This window comes from Bactrocera dorsalis, chromosome 4 (genome assembly GCF_023373825.1).
Source record: "Bactrocera dorsalis isolate Fly_Bdor chromosome 4, ASM2337382v1, whole genome shotgun sequence".
NCBI lineage: Eukaryota > Metazoa > Arthropoda > Insecta > Diptera > Tephritidae > Bactrocera > Bactrocera dorsalis.
In genome coordinates, this window is record NC_064306.1 from 47,719,694 (window position 1) to 47,740,460 (window position 20,767).

General features: G+C 34.1%; 6 protein-coding genes across 8 annotated transcripts; 4 read left to right on the forward strand and 2 right to left on the reverse strand.

The window, feature by feature from the left end:
• The first annotated feature begins 160 nt into the window (after positions 1 to 160).
• Positions 161 to 6,899, forward strand: LOC105233107 (uncharacterized). 2 transcript variants are annotated; one of them, XM_011215066.3, is made up of 5 exons: positions 161 to 387; positions 5,050 to 5,238; positions 5,890 to 6,023; positions 6,173 to 6,304; positions 6,374 to 6,899. In XM_011215066.3, exons 2-5 carry the CDS (start codon positions 5,091 to 5,093, stop codon positions 6,623 to 6,625), a joined length of 666 nt encoding a protein of 221 aa, XP_011213368.2. In that variant the 5' UTR covers positions 161 to 387; positions 5,050 to 5,090; the 3' UTR covers positions 6,626 to 6,899. The 2 variants fall into 2 exon arrangements, with proteins under 2 accessions (XP_011213368.2, XP_011213367.2); XM_011215065.4 differs by having other exon boundaries at positions 162 to 387; positions 5,069 to 5,238.
• LOC105233108 (PXMP2/4 family protein 4) lies at positions 3,763 to 14,286 on the forward strand. Of its 2 annotated transcripts, none has more exons than XM_019992781.2 (4): positions 3,763 to 3,898; positions 13,237 to 13,438; positions 13,657 to 13,922; positions 13,980 to 14,286. In XM_019992781.2, the coding sequence occupies exons 2-4, from the start codon at positions 13,309 to 13,311 to the stop codon at positions 14,172 to 14,174; spliced, it is 591 nt and encodes a 196-aa protein (XP_019848340.2). In that variant the 5' UTR covers positions 3,763 to 3,898; positions 13,237 to 13,308; the 3' UTR covers positions 14,175 to 14,286. The 2 variants fall into 2 exon arrangements, with proteins under 2 accessions (XP_019848340.2, XP_049311128.1); XM_049455171.1 differs by having other exon boundaries at positions 3,764 to 3,898; positions 13,069 to 13,438.
• On the reverse strand, positions 6,915 to 7,749 carry LOC125778406 (trypsin alpha-3-like). Its single transcript, XM_049455762.1, has 2 exons — positions 7,480 to 7,749; positions 6,915 to 7,415 (listed from the first exon to the last, which is right to left on the reverse strand). Exons 1-2 carry the CDS (start codon positions 7,747 to 7,749, stop codon positions 7,128 to 7,130), a joined length of 558 nt encoding a protein of 185 aa, XP_049311719.1. The 3' UTR covers positions 6,915 to 7,127.
• LOC105233111 (trypsin-1) lies at positions 8,982 to 10,085 on the reverse strand. Its single transcript, XM_011215070.4, has 3 exons — positions 9,948 to 10,085; positions 9,482 to 9,835; positions 8,982 to 9,410 (listed from the first exon to the last, which is right to left on the reverse strand). Exons 1-3 carry the CDS (start codon positions 10,083 to 10,085, stop codon positions 8,994 to 8,996), a joined length of 909 nt encoding a protein of 302 aa, XP_011213372.2. The 3' UTR covers positions 8,982 to 8,993.
• Positions 14,287 to 15,409: 1,123 nt separating the features above from the next.
• On the forward strand, positions 15,410 to 17,135 carry LOC105233106 (uncharacterized). The gene is made up of 4 exons (XM_011215064.3): positions 15,410 to 15,621; positions 15,740 to 15,948; positions 16,012 to 16,207; positions 16,270 to 17,135. The coding sequence occupies exons 1-4, from the start codon at positions 15,543 to 15,545 to the stop codon at positions 16,554 to 16,556; spliced, it is 771 nt and encodes a 256-aa protein (XP_011213366.1). The 5' UTR covers positions 15,410 to 15,542; the 3' UTR covers positions 16,557 to 17,135.
• Positions 17,136 to 17,269: 134 nt separating this feature from the next.
• On the forward strand, positions 17,270 to 20,657 carry LOC105233105 (trypsin alpha-3). Its single transcript, XM_011215063.4, has 4 exons — positions 17,270 to 17,777; positions 19,357 to 19,546; positions 19,835 to 20,120; positions 20,187 to 20,657. The coding sequence occupies exons 1-4, from the start codon at positions 17,726 to 17,728 to the stop codon at positions 20,535 to 20,537; spliced, it is 879 nt and encodes a 292-aa protein (XP_011213365.3). The 5' UTR covers positions 17,270 to 17,725; the 3' UTR covers positions 20,538 to 20,657.
• Positions 20,658 to 20,767: the final 110 nt, after the last annotated feature.

Here is a 20,767-nt window from a genome sequence, read left to right on the forward strand (position 1 = left end):
ACTGCTTTCTCATACATCCTGATCCGCGAACTAATGCCAACTCACCGATTGCGTCCCGCTCTCACGCTCGGCAACATCATGCAGCAGGTAAAATGTTGATAAGCGATCTCAAATTTTCCACTAGATGCGATTTCCAGACGGTATAAATACCGTGCGAGAGCCAAAAGTAAGCGAGACACGCGTTTGGCCAATTGAACGGAGTGAATGTAGCAGAAGCGTGCAATGAAAAGAAGTTCTACACAAAACAAAACATTCGCAAGCGCGCGACATTTCTAAAAATCGACTTTTGCAGACATTACGAAATACAAACACAACAACAACACAAAACTTTTGTTGCTACTGGACAATTAGAAAGCTACTTAGTGTTACAACAACTCAAAAAACTAGGTGAGTAAATATGTGCAAGTAAAAATGTTTAATTTCAAAACGAAAACGTAAATGGAAATGGAAATGGAGAGGAATTTGCGAGGGCGGTAGCCACGTCAAAGAAGTGCAAGCGGAAATTTTTCGCTATAAAAAAGAACGTTTTATTCGCAAAAAAACACAAAAAACATCATTGCTTTGCAAAAAAACACAATCAAAAACAAAAAAGTATGACCAATAAATAACAACAAAAACATATGAACAAAAACAAAACAACAAAAAAGTATGACCAAAAAACAACAAAAAGTATGGCCAAAGAAACAAGAAAAAGGTATAATCAAAAAAAACTCAATCGTCATCAAACAAAAAAAGAGCGAGCAAGAAGTGCACGCAGGGGCAGAGAATGGTCTAACTCGTGGCGCTGTCATAAGCCAAACACTCACCAGATACATAAAATAGATATACGCACAAATGTATATGCTGCTATACATTTATAGTATATCTGTCCGTCTGCAAGCATAATTTGGCGAAAAAAAGTGATTGTTGGAGTTATTAGCGTCACGCAAATTGGACCAATGTGGGAAGTTTGATAACAGGAGAACAATCTTATCACAAATACCAATTTTTTGCCAATTTTGGCTACCTAACTAATTGCCTAATTGCCGTAAAGTGGTTACGCGCCCACCAAAAACGCACACACAGGCACGCACAAGAGCAAAGAGATATGAGAGCTTTCTGCTTGTGTTATACCCAACGCGCATGTAGGCTTCCATGAATTTAATATCAGAATACTATATCAAGTGAAAACCGGTTTTTATAATGGACTTAGAAGTCCATATTATAGATATACGGCCTTTAGTTAACGGCTTCAAACTCATATGTCATTTGCTACGTAATTTTCCTAAACACATTTTGAGCATTCGATATACATACATACATATCAAAGATACCTCTCTCGCCGAAAAGAAGCGCATAGAAGAAATTATAGCTGTTAGGCGACAGCGATGACCAAGCAATAAAGTGTTATTTTTAGTTATAGGCAAATGGTGGACAGTGTGGAAGAAGTACTAGTATATGATCTTATAGTTATAGTTTTAGTTAGAAATAGAGATTTATAGGAGGTATGCAGTAAAATTTTAAATTATGCGTCCAGAAAGAGTATTGATATGAATAACATGGGTTTTTGAAGTGTTCCAAGTTAAAAAAACAACAAAGTTCCGTTAAATTCACTAACTCTCAATTATATTCTCTCTCTATTTTATTATATCAGTCGTTATGATTTATGCGAGTTGTTTGTTCGATTCCCCACTTTACAAAGACTTAACAAATAGATGTCAGCAAAAATTTATATTTTAATTGCTGATAACCCAACTTTGAATAGAATATATACATATATATATTATGTGCAAAAATCAATATAAAATCAATCACGAAAGACCCTCTAACTGAAATACTTATGTGTGAAAAATTATTGAACATCTTCCGATAATATTAAAATAACATAATAATTATGCACTAACAACAACAAACAGCAATTAAATTTTTTTTAGCAAGCTATTAAACATATTTTAACAACAACAATCACAAATTAATTTTTTTTAGAAAGCAATTAAACATATTTTTGTATATGGTGCCAAGTAATTTTGTAGATTAGCGCAAATTTATGTAGCAATTTGTTGTTTTCTTTAATAGCATAAAGGACAGTGTGCTCGACTGCTCTGCTTCAAGATGTGAGTGATAGGCACACGCCTTTATCACGCAAAAAAATTTATGAAACTAATTTAAATGGAAAAGTTTTTATCAATAAGGAGCTTACTCAGAAGCCTGATTATCATGCGTATTATAAAAGTTGTCTAGACATTAAAAATATTTAAAATAAACGGAAAATTTAGCTAAAAGGGTGTTAAGTGATAATCAGAAGCGTGGACTCTGTAGAAATAGATATAATTATATACATATGTATATAAGTATATATAATATAGTATAAGTAACTAATTTGGCGTAATTAGGCGCTTAAATACTTCCGAATCCCCTTAATGCGCTTGCTTTTTGGTTTTAACTGTTATCTTTAGAATTATCGAAACGAAGCACACTTTCCTATAATTTCTTTTAATATATACGTATATATTTATATTTGTTTAAATTTTCGGCATGCCCTTTTTTATTTATTTATTTTTTTTTTGTTCTTGTTTTTTTGCTCTTGATCGTTTGAGCAACAAACTATGAAAGCTCTTCAATTTGCTGAAGTTCAATGCTTCTCACGCATTTCATGTCAAACACCACTATTTTCTTGCCATTATACTACTATCAATGCCTCTAGCTATCTCTTGTGCTCTCTTGAGATCAATTGCAGTTTCTGCAAAAGCTTTGCTGAGTACTAGATCGGTTTGGCTAAATTTTTGTTTACATTTTGTAAGAGAGAATGGCGGCGAGTTTTCTGTATCGTTTTCACTTTGTTTATGTTCTTTTTTGCATTTTTATAGCCTGAATAGGGTATATTAAATTTCGCACTAACTTTGTAACATACAGACGTAAATATAAGGGAACCTGTAACGTACATATGTATATATGTATGTATATAAACGATCGGCAAGGCGAGTTGAGTCATGTTAATCTGTCTGTATATAGTTCAACTAGTCCCACAGTTTTTGATATATCGATCTGAAAATTTGCACATATTCTTTTCTCCTTAAGAACCTACTCATTTGTCGAAACCACCGATATCGGACCACTATGGATTACTGCTGCCATACAAACTGTTCAGTCATAGACTAGTTCTTGTATGGAAAACTTTTTTGTTTGACAAAATATCTTCAAGAAATTTTGAATACAATATTCTCCAAGTCCACGCTACAATCTCTGTATATATTATTTGAATCGGACAACTATAGCATATAGCTGTCATACAAACGCAACGATCAAAATCAAGTTCTTATATGGAAAACTTTTTTATTTGACAACATATCTTCATGAATTTTGGCATATATTATTTTTCAAGATAACGCTACAACCTCCAAAAAAATTGTTCAGAATGGACCACTATAACTTATAACTGCCACACAAGCTTACTGATGAAAATCAAAATAATGCTATTTTTACGTCCTTTTGCACTCGTGAAGTATATTAAACTGCAACCGAAATTAAATTTTGTATGCCTTTCTATGTTTCGCCTTGAAAACAACAAAAATACAGGATGCGCGTCGTTTCATTACCTCATAAAGTACACAAACGAGTGACGTGTGTTTAAGAATTTCTCTTGTAAAGATCATCAAATAAAGCAAATAAAAGCTTATACCGATGTATGTTTGCACAAGTGCACCAAAAGCTGCAACCACGTAATTTCTGCAGTTTACATCACAACTAGAAAAAGCCCAAATTTCACCGCCAAAGTGAGATTTTTTCAATTCTACGCGACACTAGTTGCCGCAGAACAATCGCTTAGTGAAGTTGTAATCCATAAATAAATGCTTGAATAATGCAAAAAATCCCCGTGGCATAACAGTATTTCTACAATATATAAACAAGTGTTTTTAAAGTGAATTTTAGCATTTTTTCCAATAATTAAATGGGAAACTATAAAATCTAGTATATAAATGTGCAAATGCAGGCGCTAAAAATAGTTGCTTTTAAAATGCTATGCCTTGATTGCTGGCATTGGAAAAGTGTTCATGCAGAAATAAAATTATTTAACAAATTTTTGTGAGTCATAAATAAAAGCAACAAAAGGAAGGGTACAGTTTACTGTTTTGGCGTATTAAATTGAAAAGTGGATTTATGAAAATATTGTGGGCAGAGAAAACTTTCAGTGCAATAAAAAAATGTTTGGAAAACAATTATAACCAGAAAATTAGGGAAATTATTTAGGAGAGTGCTTTTTTGAATTTTTTTTTTTATTTTTTTTTATTGTTTTTTTTTTTTTTTTTAATTTTTTTGAATTTTTTTTTTGAAATTATTTTTGAAATTTTTTTTTTTTAATTTTGGAAATTTTTTTGGAAAAAATATAACTAGAAAATAAGGAAAATAATTAGAAGAGTGCTTTGAGAAAAAAAATTAATAGAAAAAATTTTGAAAACATATTTTTTTGTGTATTGTTTATTTGATAAATGTAAGAAATGCAATTTCGCATATAAAAATTATTATGTGCACAATTATGTAAGTATGTATTAGCAAAAGAAAAATTAAGAAATATTTTTTTAGTTTTCTGAAAATTTGTATGAATGCATTTAATGAAAACCCGAATTCTCGTTATATGCTGTTTTTTTAAACAAGTAAATGACGCACATACATACACACATACATACATATGTACGCAAGTAAGTACGAGTATGCATTTGTCTATGCACCTCCACTTGTTGGAAGCCACACAAACTCACAGCGATCTCTTTAACAGTGACGCCGTCTAGTCTACGGCACAGCTGTTCGTCATTCAAATTGATACAAACCACCTATGTATATATTACAAGCATATAAATATATGTATGTCTGCAGTAGCAAATAAAAGTTTCGCTCTTTGCCAAATTTTCGAGGTTAACGGCTGTCGTTCGTTTCTGTGTTTTGGTGACCTTAAAATTATTACAAAATATACGAAATAGTGCATTTTGACGTTTCCGCAAACTAATTTCCGTTTCCGTTTTCGTGTTTCAGCAGCTATAAACATGTATGTATGTATATAAATATTTAAATTAGTTATTATTTTAATATTTAGTGCCTAATTTGTATAAATCGAAATGGTTGTACCGATGACAGTTAATTTTTTGAAATCAAAATGGCGGCTCTTCGCTTCTGCTCATCCCCTGGCCAAAGGTGTTATCGCTTATTCGATTGTATGGCCGACGAGTAGTTTCATGCAGCAAACACTCGAAGGCAAACAGCTAAGTAAGTATGGTACCATATTGTATATTTAACTTCTGATCAAATTTGAATCGGACTGACAAAAAGCATACATACTTGATATAAGCCTCGACTCATTTTTATATTGTTGGACAGTTCTATTTTCCAAAACTCACGACACCACACGTATTTAACTTCTGATCAAATTTGAACCGGATTGACAAAAAAAAACTTGATGTAAGCCTCGGTTAATTTTGATATTGTTGGGCAGTTCCGACGTTATTTTCCAAAACTCACGACACCACAAGTATTTAACTTCTGATCAAATTTGAACCGGATTGACCCAAAAAAATTTTGATATAAGCCTCGGTTAATTTTGATATTGTTGGGCAACACGACACCACACGTATTTAACTTCTGATCAAATTTGAACCGGATTGACAAAACTCACGACTCGTCATGTACGGTCATCAGCAATGATGTTAAGCATCGTTTTGTGACCTCTATTCGACAAAAAATTCATGTCTTTTGGTACAATTCTAACATTGACACACTTCATACCCAAAACTTTAACCAAAATATTATCTTTTGTTAACCCTCTAAAGGTTAAATGGAGTAGTCCGAATCAATTTTGATCAGCTTTCAATTTAAGTAATATTTTTATTAAATAATCATGTATTTCCTTTGGCAAAATAGAGGATTATGATTGGATGCGCATACTACGTTTTGGCCTTTTCGGAGGCTGTTATGTGGCGCCCACTTTATATGGATGGTTGCGTGTCGCCTCCGCGATGTGGCCGCAAACGAATTTACGTATTGGAGCACTCAAGGTAAGCAGAGTTGTTACTATATTAATTTTTTTTTAATTGCAATTTCCTTCTAAAAAACAAAACGGAAATAAAATCTCGCTTTATACTTACCTTCAACTGGCGACGTTTTAAGCACACGATCATTAACACGTTCCTATTTTTTTCCACAGGCCATTGTTGAGCAAGCTTCGTACGCACCATTCGCCAGCACTAGCTTCTACTTCGGCATGACTATGCTGGAAGGTAAAGGCATTGAAGCAGCTAAAGCAGAAGTCAAAGATAAATTCCCAAAAACACTTCGGGTATGTTAAGACATCATTTGATATTTCCAAACGAAAACAATAATAACGTACATTTTGTCATTTCTACAGATTGCCATTTTCATCATTCCAGTTTTGCAGACAATTAACTTCGGCTTAATACCCGAACCGAATCGCATTTTATTTGTTAGTTTTTGTAGTCTTTTCTGGATAACATTTTTGGCTCATATGCAGAAGCAGGGTGAAAAAGCGCAGCTGGACGAACACGTGCCAAAACAGCAGCTGAAACAATTCCAACACCATTTACCGGTGCTGAAGAATGAGAGCTTTATACCAAAAGTTAATAATGCATTCGCGCTATGATGACTGAAACGCTTACACACACGTACTTACATGCACTTACGTGCATACTTACATATACATACACATATTTATAGCTAGAATTAATAAATATTTGTGATTATACCTATACGCTTATCGAAACCCTACATGCATATTTTATATAATATTTATACGACTGTACCTACCTCCATACATACATACATACATATATGATATAAGAAAACATATATACATATATAATTTGGGACTTTAAAAATGTAAACGACAAATAAAGTGTTGCTTTAGTGACGAATAACTTGAGTTTTTTTATTTATTGTTATAGTTACTTAGACTATATTCACACTGGGACTCTCTTGTCGCACAGATCGGGTTTTTTTGTAGCTGAGGAGATGGCGAGAAAAAACAAATGCAGGGAATTATCAATAATAAGCGACAAGCTATTTTTTTATTTGGATGAATGAAGCTTAAAATCTCACCTTTCCAACACTATATGGTATGACCATATACGAAATAACTTTTTCGACTACCCAATACAATTCCTTATCCAATGCTCATAACAAGCGACATTCGTGAACACGCCAGGATAAGCGCCACATGGCTTTAGACTCCACGAAACGATGCCAATTTGTTGCTTATTCATGAGCAGCGGTCCACCAGAATCACCATTACACTGTCCCTGCTGCGTGCCGTCCGGTGCCACAGCGCATATATTTGTGCTGTAAAGCTGTGCTTCTGTGCGCTGCCGGCATTCATCGCGTGGGAGTAAATCTAGTTCCACCTTTTGCAAGTGCTGCTGCAAAGTGCCGTGTGTCTGAAAATAACGATATCAAATAAATAAAACATTAAATTATTATAATTTCTGCTTCAAAACCAACCGTATTTAGACCCCAACCGATCAGCAATAACGGCGCCTTTGTTCTAAAAGCTTCGTAGCATTGGTTTCCCTCAGCCAGTGTTACTAGATTGGCGTCATTAGACATGATCGCGCTTTCCAACTTCAACAACGCCAAATCGTGTATTGCTATGGTGTGACTGTATCCCTCATGTCGTATGATTTCACTGACATTCATCAATTTCGATTTAGCGGGTTTCAGTTGATTGGTACCATATTGTATAATCAGTTCTTTGGGCTGCTTGGTGTACATTAAACAGTGAGCTGCTGTCAATATCCACTGCGGATGTATGAGCGTTCCAGCGCAAAAATGTTGTAGGCTGCCACGATGGCGTAATGAGACCTTTAATTATAGTTTTCAAAAAGAAAATCTTGAAAGAGTTTTTCATATTTTGATAGTTTATACCTTAAAAAAAAAATATACTAAAATTTTAAATCGATATCTCAAACAGTTTTTGAATTGTGGTCTTCTAAAGTATTGTCGCTCTGCTGAATCAGCTTCATCAGTTTACCTTTAAACATGTTTTCTCAAAATTATATTTTTGATGTTTACCTGAGTGATTACCCGAAGAGATAAATGATCTGGTTACTATAAAGTTTGCTTGTATGTTTCGTAAAGATGACCAAAACTCGAATTTTGGAAGGCCAAAAATGACGAAAATTTTTGATATATTTTTTTTTTTACACGAGCCTTTTTTGCAAATTTTTTGACCGCAAATAATTGTACGAACGAATCTTCTAGTTGAAATTTTTTTTGGGTTTCGTTCACGGAGAAGGCCAGAACCATTGCAACAGTCAGGGGCGGATCCACGGGGGGAGATCAAATTTGAACTGGACTGACAAACACAATAGTCTCCTTTTGAGTTAGTAAAAGCATGTCAACGATTAATCTAATTTATCATATGCTTCATGTAAGCCTCGGCTGGGATGACCTTCAATGTCTTCAGCGAACTTTGTTTTATCGGGTTTGGCGTATATTTTATATTGTTGGACAGTTCCGACGTTATTCTTCAAAACTCACAACTCGTCATATAGGGTCATTAGCTATGTTTTCAAGCATCTTTTTTGTGACCTTTACTCGACGTAATTTCAGGTCTTTTGGTACAAGACTAGCACTGACACTCTTCATATCCAAAACATTAACCAAAATATGTTGAGTCATAAGAGATTTTGAGATCATTTGTTATCCCACTAATGCCAATAAGATGACTTTCGAGCGCTTAAATTAAACTTTTATACGTTTACCATATAACCGTGACAAACAGAGCTGGATGAAGGACTCGCATTAGGCAAGTTTTCGATGGGGTCCGCTAAGGTTACTTAGACCAAGATATCGTGGAAACGCGGACAGCGTAAGTCGTTTCTGCTGCTTACTGGAAAAATCGCTTTAAGGCGTACAAAATGTAGAATAGTGTGACCAACATCCCCATTCATCTATCTCTCTCCTCCATCTCTTTACAAGAAAAAACAAATTTTGCTAAAAAATTTTGTTATTTATTATGCCTTCTTATGTTTAGCCAATAAGCTGGCCACACCCTTTTTACTACGCACTATAATGAGATTTCCGGTTGTCAATTCTTCCCACGACTCTTCGCTCTCACCCCAATCGCCATCGTCGCGATCATTACCGATCATCTGCTGCAACCAATCCACATAGGCGGAAACCTCCGTAAACACACCGGGATATGGCGCCACAGTGCAAGGCTTGCGACTCCACGAAACAATGCCCACTTGTTGACCATTCACCAGCAACGGTCCGCCCGAATCGCCACTGCACTGCCCACGACCACCTTCCGGCACACCGGCGCAGATGGTTGTTGGGTGCAATTGTGTGCCATGACGTTGACTACACTCTTCATCGCTAAATATTTGTAGATGCACCTTTTGCAGTTGTTTTTGTATGACTCCACCGGTCTGGAAGAAATTATTGAAGCGATATTTAAGTGAAATAATTGTAGAAATTATAAAATTTCTTTTACACTCACCGCATTCAGTCCCCAGCCAAGCAACACTGCCGGCATAGCATCGGGGGTATCCTGTTGCGCTGCTGGCAGGTGCACAGCGCGCACTTTTGCACCAAACTTGAGTGGCGTCTGCAGGCGCAACAACGCAATATCGTTGAGATGCAAATTTCCCGGCTCATAATTTTCATGCACTATTATCTTACTGACATTCGACACTTTGGTGCTGTTCGCAACCAATTCATTGCCGCCATATTGTATGCTCAGTTGCTCGGGTTGCGATTTGACCACACAGTGTGCCGCGGTGAGCACCCAAACGCGATTCAACAGTGAAGCGCCACATTTGTGACGGCCATCGGAGGCGCGGCGCAGCGATACCTTAACCGAACGAGGATAAGAACTGTCAGTTGTGAACTTAAAACTGCCGCGAACTTTTCGACTTCATTTTCTTATATAAAAACTCTCTGCTTTCACATTCTCATTTACTCACCACAAAAGGAAACTCGCCCTCATTAGCCTGTGTGCCATTCACGATTCTCGGATAAAATGCGTTGCACTTGAAAACCAGGCAAAGTAGGCCTAAACTGTAAAACAAAAACAGCCGTACAAATCCATTGCTTTGAGCCATGTTTGTTGGGCGCGTGTGAGTTATGACTGCGCACTGAATGTGTCGAGGTTTGCGCTGAGAACGTGTTTATATTGCAACAAAAAAATTGACGGTCGAGTTGCAGCGAGCGAATTTAGGTTAATTGCGGCAACATGGGGCGGAGTTGCGTATAAGCGACCTTTGCCTGAATTGCATGGAAAAGTGATAAGAAAATCTAGACATATACATATTTATATGCATGTATGTATGTGTGTACCTTTTTATTTTGTGCCTCGCAAATGCACATCGCTGTAGAGTGGAAAACCGACTTCCAGTTAATTTATTGTTACATGTGTATGTGTGTACAGCCATATGCGGTAAGTGGGTGTATTCGGTAGACAAAAACAAAACAAAGTTATGCAAATACTTGTACATACTTACTTATGCATTTAAAAACAAATAAAAAAATTAGAAGAATATGTATGAGCTTTTGTAGTTAGCCGCAGCTAACGTTGGTAGTTTTATATGCCCATATGTAAGACTGCGCTTGCACTTTTTCAAAATCAAGGCCAGCATTTTGAGCACAAAGCAATAGTAGCAGGAAGTAAATGACGTACTTACATATATATGTACGTATGTTGTTGCAGTTTAACAAAATGTTATCAACAGCAAATTCAGTGTGAAAAATTAATTAAATTAAAATATACAGTTATGCAAATAAATTCAAAACAAAGAGTCTCACCCTCATATTTTTATATGCCTATGTGTATCTAATGAACAAATATAAATATTTTTAATTACCCCTTTAATTTAATTTCAATAACTATTCTAGAATCCCACCTCTATAGTGTACTCGTAACCTTCTTGAAAAAGCATCAAAACCAAAAAAAGTATAAAGGCAGCGCCACGCCTTTATAAAAGTTTAGAATTATTCGTTATTTTACCTTTACCCCGTTTGTAGTCCTAAATGTTTACGAAAGGCGCTGTCAAACTTGTAAACATAGCTCTCGCCTCATTTTCTTTATGACGTCACGTCTGTTAAGAGCTTCCGACACAAGCAAAAATGACGTTAAACTTGATGTATCAGTTTGCATTTGCGACCAGTAGTCTGAGTTTATCCCCAGGGAGATTAATTGAATATTTAAACCTGCTGAGATTGTACCCCCCCATTCGCAACTTGACATGTCTCCTATCCGTGCCTACTCCTTCTTTCTTGCGGAGCAACTCCTTTATGATATGAGGACCCACTCCGGTGAAGGTGCACATGAATACGTTCCACTGGGCTATTCAACCGTTCTCCACAATCTTGTACCAGTAGCGATTAGATCTCGTAAAAGGATACTGTTTTTCGTGCGCTTGACTATCGCTAAGTATGGTTACACGCTCATTTCGATAATTGCGTTGGAGGTTTATCTCTGTGCACCCACTTAAGGCAAAGACTTCTGCCTGAAAAATGCTCGAGAAACTTCCCATAAATATGGAAAGCTTGGTGCGTGGTCCTGCGATCACTTCACCGATTCCCTCCGACATTTTCGAGCCATCAGTGTACCACTTGAACGTACTATCATTAAACAGTAGCTCGAGAGTGGAACCATTCTATTCAGCCTTGCCTTCTTGAACTTCTTGGTGAAGTTAACCCTTTTAGTAATGCTGTCCCTTGGTATCGTACCACTAAATTCTTTCATCCGCTGGGACGAGATTACCTTACCTTTGCCATATCTTTTTTCTGCCGACTTTTGTAGAAGTGTGGGCTTGGCAATCTGACCGATCACTAGATGAAGCGGTGTGAGATCAAGAATGACTTCAAGTGCCGTCGGACAAGTGCGCATAAATGCAGATACATGCAACTTCGATGTTTGAAGCCCAATGGAATCCAGCGCGAAACCAAGATATTTGACCATGTTGGTCATCTCTATTTCTCTAACCCCCAGGAGTAAGGTTTCTGAGGCCGGGTAGGGACCTACAACTCGTGAGGGGTTGATGTTCAACTCAACCCCACTATACCACCATCTTGTGAGACGTGATGCCAAAAGCATCACTTCCTCCCCTTGCAGCGAACTCTCTATCTACGAGGTTAACTGGTAAAGAGCAGTATTGGTTGAACTGCCTACTCTTTAAGCATGCTGAGCAGCATTCGGGGGTGCAATTTTCAGAACCTTCGACCTTACTTCACGATCTACGATAGTTTTCCATACCGTATATGCAATGGTGGTCCAATTTGAGTCGTATTTTGTAGCTTTTGCCGAATTTCATCAATATATCTTGTCAAATAAAAAAGTTTATTTAAGCAGGACTTGATTGTGTTCGTTCAGTGTGTATCGCAGCGATATGCGATAGTGGTCCGATCTGAATAGTATTTTCAAAGTTTCTAGCTTTATCTTGAACAACAACCTATGCCAAGTTTTGTGAAGTTATGTATAGTATATTGTAAAATAAAAAAGATTTCAATACAGAAACATGGTTTTAATCAATCAATGTGTTTCTATGGCAGCTATATCACATAGTGGTCCGTTGTCGGCGGTTCCGACAAATACATAACTCCTTGGGAAGAAATGAACGTTTAAAATTTTTAGATTCGATATACAAAAAACTCAGTGACTACTTAGCAATGAGGTTCGTGACTTTGGAGTAAACATAACTCTGTCAACGCCGTCAAAGATTTTAAGGTAATTGTGTAAGAACATCATCACTTTACAGGTAGCATTAGGGAGACTCGCAACCCTTTCTTATGTTCAAGCCAAAACATTTTCGTTGATGCTTTGGGTTATGAATATAGCGTAGCTTCTGGACTCGCGCTTAAAGTTCTCAATTCGTTGCGTTACGAACGACGGATAAATGAAAATCGTGGCTCAAACCAGCTACCGCCATGTAAAATATACCTCAAGTGAGCATCTAACGACTCACTTGAGACTGCTTGCATGAATATAGAGCCTAACAATTATCCAAGTTATAAAAAAGATAAAATGACGAATAAATTCAAAGACATTTCCAAAATAAGCAAATTTCTTAATTTCTGATTTTTCAGCATTATTTATGTATAGATAAATACATAAGACTCATTTCGTAAATTAAAAATAAATATACTTAGATAAATCAACAACTTTTTTTAACAGTTTTATAAAAATTAGAAATACTATATGAATAACTTCAACAAAACAAAAACTTAGCAACTTTAATTAAATAATGTTTCAAGTGAAAGTGAATTATAAACTGAGTATTAAACAATAAATAATCTGTGTTAATAAATATAAAAAACAAAATAAAAATGGCTGCCATTTTACAACATTTTAAGACGATGCTGCAGCGTTATCCCGTTACACGGGGTATGGTGTCATATAGCCTAATTTGGCCGGCAAGTTCACTCATACAACAGACCTTCGAAGGAAGAAGATGGCGTAATTACCTTTTTAGCATGATCTGTTAATAAAATAATATTTTACATTTTTTATTTCGAAAATTTAATTTTTTTTATTTTTTAAGCAATTAACACTTTCGTTTAAAATTTTTATTGAATTTTATAAAATTTTGTTATCAAAAATTAAAACTTTCTTTCAAGAATTAAAATGTTAGTTCAAAAAATTTTAATTTTAACTTATTTTAATTTTCCCACCAGCGGACTACGATTGGTGGCGTGCGTTACGTTTCAGTCTATATGGCGGGTTTTTCGTCGCGCCCACGCTTTACAGTTGGATTAAGGTTTCCAGCGCCATGTGGCCGCGTACATCGCTGCGGACGGCGGTGTTCAAAACAGCCGTCGAACAGATTTCCTACACACCTGCTGCCATGACATGCTTTTATTTCCTAATGAGCCTGCTGGAAATGAAGACCGTGGGCGAAGCAGCCGCGGAGGTGCGCAAGAAATTCATACCCACGTATAAGGTGAGTAAAAATATAACTTTTATTACAAGATTACATTATTTACGTGTGCTCTCAAAGGTGGCTATGTCAATTTGGCCCATTGTGGGCATAATAAATTTCTCCGTCGTACCAGAGAAGAATCGAGTGCCTTTCATCAGTGTTTGTAGTTTGTTATGGACATGTTTTCTGGCTTATATGAAGCATCTGGAGCACCAGCATGTCGACGAAATGGATAATATATTCACGTCAAAAGACGCTAAAGTGAAGGCGTGAATGGCTGGCATGATTTATTTATAAATTTAAGGACATTAGTTAATTATTTGAAATTTGTGGTATGTCTAATAATTTATTAAAAGTAAATAATTTTTAAATAAACACAAGAAAATTTAACATAAAAATTTAGAAGCATTAAACCAGAGCATTAATTTTTTTTATTAAAAAATTGCGAACAAATATTAATTTTTCAATTTTTAATTCTTATTGTTAAAAATAGTTTTTTTAAATTTAAATTAAACTTTTAATTCTGAAAAAAAAAATTATTAAAACTTAATTTAAAATTTTTTAATTAAAATTTAGTTTAAAATTAAAAATTGAATTTTTTTAAATCATCAATTAAAATTGATTTGTTTAATCAAAAAATTTAAAATGAAAGAAATTTTTATTTTTGGATTAAAAAATTTTTTTGTGTTAATTTTTAATTTTTAATGAAATTTTGAAAAAATAAATTTAATTAATTTAAAACTAAATTTTTATTCTGATCTTGAGATTAAAAATTTAATTTTGAAAAAAAAAAATCAATTTAAAATTTAATTTAAAATTGAAAATTTAATTTTTAAATTCAAAAAAAGTAAAAGAAAATTTTAATTATTTTAATTTTTTATTTTTTATACAGAAGTTTGGAAGTAAAAATTAAATTATTCATTCTGATCTTAGGAACATTAAAAATTTTATTATGATATTGCTATTAAAATTTAATTTTAAATAGAAAAATTTAAATTTGAATTAAAAAAAAATTAAAAACTTAATTTTTGATTCAAAATTAAATTGTTAATCGCAATATCAAACCGAAAATTTTAATTTTTATGAGAATTTGGAAAATTATGTTTAATTAATCGGAATAACTATATAAAAAAAAATTCGATTATTTTGATTTATTTTTTTATTTTAAGTTAAATATTAAACTCGTCATTAAACAAATTAATAACTAAATCCTAGATAATTTATTTTCCTTTCAACATCTTGTGTACACTGAAGTGAACAAAGTAGTTTATTAGCTACAATAGTATTAATTTTTTATTAAAGATTCTAGTACAACAAAATTAAAACAATATATTTTCAAATAAATGAGTACAATATACTTTTCTAGTTTAAAAAAAAAATTATATAAATTACAAATGTTTTTTAAGAGCAGCGCAACAGTTTGTTCTTACTACAGCAGCTTTAAAACTGCTTACTTCCAATTGACATTTCATTTGACGTCTATAAATGTCACTATGTCCACACCTTTATCAGGGCGGTGTTTTCTTATTTGTGTTTGTGTGTTGACAATAGTTTTTGTGTAGTTTACGATTGTGCATTTTCTAATTGTTGTTAAACAAAAGAGTGTTTTATCGAAAATAAATAAATTATATACCCAAAGAAATGCGCAACTTTGCAAAGCAGCAGTCGCAAGACACGACAGACACCAGCATTGAAAAAGGCGATTACCCGCGAGCATCAAGTGAGTGCCAACAAGAGCTGCGAGCTTGATTAATTAAAGCAGTCTCAGCCCCCAATACTGATTCACCAATTCATTTGTGAACATTATGAAACAAATTTTCAAATGTAATTCGTTTTAGATGGCGTTGTGCTTGGCGGAGTGGTCACATTTGTGGCCTATTTCTTTCTGATGATGGCGTTCTGTTCGCCGTACTGGATTGAGTCGTATGAGGAAACGCATAGCAGCTTCAAAAATATGGGCTTATGGGAATATTGTTTTAGGAATTTCGTATATCCATATTACCAATTTCCACGTCAATTCAATGGATGTCATAATATTTTCAGTCATGTAAGCAGTTATGCAGTAAATTTTTTTAAGCGCAAAATAATTGACCTCAAATAATATTTTCAGGAATACTATGTTATTAGAGAGTATCTGCTACCTGGTTGGTTAATGGCTGTACAGGCTTGTGTTACTTTGGCTTTTCTTTTAACATTCCAATCATTAGGCGTGTTGGCACTAGTTGTTATACGTCTGCCTTTGAAGGGTGTACTGCAATATGAATGGTTGATGATCAGAATTTCCTATCTTTGTACAGCGGCCGCTTGTAAGTAATTGCCTTTATTGACCATCTATAATTAATTATTTTGGTGTTAAAATCTTTGACAGCATTACTACTATTTCTGGCTGTATGCATTTTTGGGGCTTGTGCCTATCGTCGTGACTGGCTTATGTATCCGAAATTCAATGTGCTTGGTTGGTCTTATGCAGTCGCTGTTGTGTCCTTTATTACACTCGGCTTAGGTGCCATGATTTTGCATCGGGAAGCCCGTTATGCATACGATTTACGCGGTGAACAGAAAAATTTAGTCATGCAAATGGAAATGCAGGAACCCGGCTATCAACCGCCTAGACATCATCACAGTACCTCACGTAGTCTACATGGATACATATAAAAACCAAACGAAACACTTTTTAACAATTTAAATATTCCATTTATGAAGTATTTCATATTGGGGAGAGTATTTTGAAAAATTTATACAGTTTTGTCCATTTTACGATTTCAATTAGTTTTAAGTGTGTATTCACAAATCGAAAACGATTACTTCTCTAGCATTATATAGCATAACTTTATGTGCACTGAACACATCGTGCGCCAGCGTTCGTTCAACCACAATTCGATATATATTCTAATAATATCGTTACCGACATTCTTAAGCAAAGAAGTGCCTTAATTTTATAGTTGAATTGAATTGTATTTAGCTAATGACTTGAAAATTTTTTATACAAACATACTTATCTATATATCTTATATTTGTACCTCGAATATTTACAAAACAGCTATTACATGATCATTAACCATCCGTCCAAATTGATGCAAACATATACATATCTACACGTATAATAGACTATGTCAAGTAAAAAATAACTATATATTTGAAAATAGTGCAATGCGGCAATGAAACGTTATTGTAAGCTCGTATATTAACACCAAATCTTTTTTAATAAAGACACTTTTCGATAAAACCTTTTAATGTAATATTTTAAATTGTTTAATCAACAATAATAACAATATAATCTCTTGTATGCGCGCTCATGAGCTATACATTCATACATCTTTATATAATTTATCGCTTTAAGATATAAATTTATGCTCAACTGATTTCTTCACTTCTACACGCATACATACATACATATATGACGTAATGTCACTAATTGTGAAACTGATAACATTTGAAGCAGTGATTTTTGGCCTTCAGTAATTTATTATACACGTTTGGGCATACTTAGATAAATAGCGCAATATTTAAATGAAATGTTATTAGTGTTGAATTATACAAAGTTTTTGTTGTACGTGAATCAGCAAGCTGACGATATATTCATGAATATTGTTGAATTGTTATCACAACTCTTATCCTGCCCTTGCCTGTTACTGATAATAGAATATTGTTGTTTTGTTCTTCTTTTTTTTTGATAATTTACCGCTATTGGTAAAAATGTGAAAAATGATTGACAATTGTGGCTCATACAGAATTTGGACCTCGCGCGGTTATATTCACAACCACTTGATAATTGGTTTTTCGCATATTCGGAAGTTACTTAGCGATTTTTTAATTTTATAACAATGCAACTTCGTAATTTATTTTTATTTGTGTTGGTGTTTGGTTTTGAAAAATGTAAGCAATCTTTAAATTTTATAAAAAGCTGAAAATGTGTTAAAAATTGTGTTCTGAAGTGAGTTAGTAATTAAAAAGGAAATAGAAAGTTTGTTTGTAGATAATACAAACAGTCAATGGTGCTAACGTACATGCTATATACCAGTTGGGAAAAATTTAAAACAAATACCGTTACACCTATTTAAAAAGAAAAGTAAAAAATATACTCGTATATTCGTATGTATATATATAAATCTATAGAGAAAGTGATATCTTAAGCCTTATAAGTGAACTTAATTCCATTGCTTTCAATTACAGTATATTGTGCAATATTATGATTAATCGAAAATTGATAAAAGAAGAAAAAAATTAACTATTTCTGCACTGGAGCTATAATACCCTTCACAAATAAAAAAGTTTTCCATACAAGTACTGAATATTGAACCATCACTTTGTATGGCAGCTAAATGCTATAGTGGACCAACCTAAAAAAGTGTGCGGTGTGTAGTGTTGCCTTGGACAATAGTCTTTGCCAAATTGTGAATATATCTTGGCAAATAAAAAAGTTTTCTATACAAAGGCTTAAGTGTGAACGGCCAGTTTGTCCGGCAGTTATATGCTACAGTTGTCCGATATCGGATATTTCCACAGATGAGCAGCTTCTTGGGAATAAAAAATCGATATCTCAAAAACTGAGGAACTAGTTCGCATATACATACATATTATACGGTCTCCAACTTTTCTTTCTGTGTGTTATAAACTTCGTAGCCTTATGCCGTGTCCAGGGTATAAAAAGTACTCACGATTGCAATATTATATGACGAATAATCAATAGCTGAAAGCCTTTGAAACACGTTATTGAAAGTGCTATCTTATCAACAGCAGCAAATATCTTGGCAAAAACCTATCAACATTCTTCATACTAAATGAATACGTGCCTACATACATATGTACATTATGTGTATGTACGACGTATGATTCAACACTGTTATTGGATTTTTATCAAACTCAACAACCTGTAGTGGCATCCTGCATGCTTATTGGCAGCAAAATGTGCAAATAGCATTTTAGACCCAGAAAGATTCAAATTAGAATTTGCTGCACGAAACTTAGCTCATGTTTGTTGCATACTTTACTTGACGCACTTGAGTTATGAGAATCACTAGAAATATACCTGCCCATTTATTTGAATTGTTAATAAAAATGACGTCAAAATGATTCAATAATATTTTTCAACATAACAGTATATTTGCTATGAGTAGCGACTGTCATTGAAAATTATCGTGATTCCGAAATTTAAAATTTTTCGATTTCGGAAATGAATACTGATAACGGAAGTGTCGATTAACTGTAAATAAGTATATACATATATATGAATGTTTTTATAACCTAAGAAGATTTGCAATCAAATGACTAGAAATGAACTATATTAGCGGAAAGTGTTCTATTAAAAAAAAAATATAGTGATTTTAAATTGTTTTCAATAAAATGCTAAAGAATGATACTTAAAAAATGTTGGAAGCACAACTAAGCTTCTACAAAGTTTGTTATATAAATGTTAAATTCTGAAAAGTACCAAAACTTAATCATATTTGTTTAGCTTACTCACAGAGTGACTCGAAATTGGATCCACGTATCATAAATGGAGTAGAAGCACCTGTATCGAGAACCAAATTTCAAGTATCTATACGACTGAAAACATATGATCGGATATTTGGAAATGGACACATCTGTGGTGGTTCATTAATCGGGCCAAACAAAGTGGTAACGGCTGCACATTGTTTATATAAGTAAGTAATTTACATCTTAACAAATAAAAATCTAATATAAAACAAGAAAAAACGGAAGTTTCTATCGTTCCCATAACAGTCGGGTCTACGGAACGAACGGTCCCGGATTTTTATCCGACCAAGGACTGTCAACTCGGCAAATTTCTGCTACAATGGATTTAATTGATTTAAGCTAACTGTGCTAACTTTAGAAACTTAAATTTAAACATACATATGTACATACATCAAAAATATGTGCCTTTATATTCGTATGTATGTATATTAAAAACCAATTTTATCTAATTACAGCTCAGATAAAAAGCGTTATCGGAAGGCGAGCGAATTTGTAGTTGTAATGGGCACACAAAATCGTTTTAAACAAGTGAATGGTACAATTGTTTCATATGTCAGTTCGATTGCTTATACGAACTCCTTTAGTTTGGATACAATGCGTGATGATGTTGGTGTGATGTTCTTAAAGACAGGACTGCCGGCGAATAAAACTCATTTGACTATATCACCGATTGTACTGAGTAATTCCTCAATTGCGGCGGGCAGTCAATGTCAGGTGTCTGGTTGGGGTAAAACTTCAACGGTATGTAATAAATATATTAAATAGAATATTCTTCACCTAAACTCTTCTCTTATTACTTCCGCACAGGGTGTGCTATCAACCGAATTGATGATGGCTAATGTCAGTATTATACAACAGAGCGTTTGTAGGGCCTCATATGGAAGCGGTCTTGTTCAAGGCATGTTATGCGCCGGTTACTTATTGGGTGGCACCGACTCATGTCAAGGTGACTCTGGTGGTCCGCTGGTTTGTAACGACGAGCTGGTCGGTATTGTGTCCTGGGGTAATGGCTGTGCACAACCAGGATATCCCGGTGTTTACACAAATGTTAGCTACTATCGTAATTGGATTGAAAGCCGCAATTCTTCAGCACCAGTGGGTTTCAAATTTGGTGTCATATCGTTAAGTTTTACATTGGCTATGGGTTATTTATTTTAATGCTAATAATAAACGACTTTATTTATGTAAATACATAAGTAGGATTTTATATTTTCATAGTAACTATTTATATATGTATATGTATGTAAATATATATTTTTTAAAATCTTTACAAACAAATTTGTTTACATTTAATAGTATACTATACATTTGAGCGAACATTACATTAATTGAGCAGTTAATTTGTATATAACATGTTAGTTTTTAACAACATTGGCATATCTATTTAA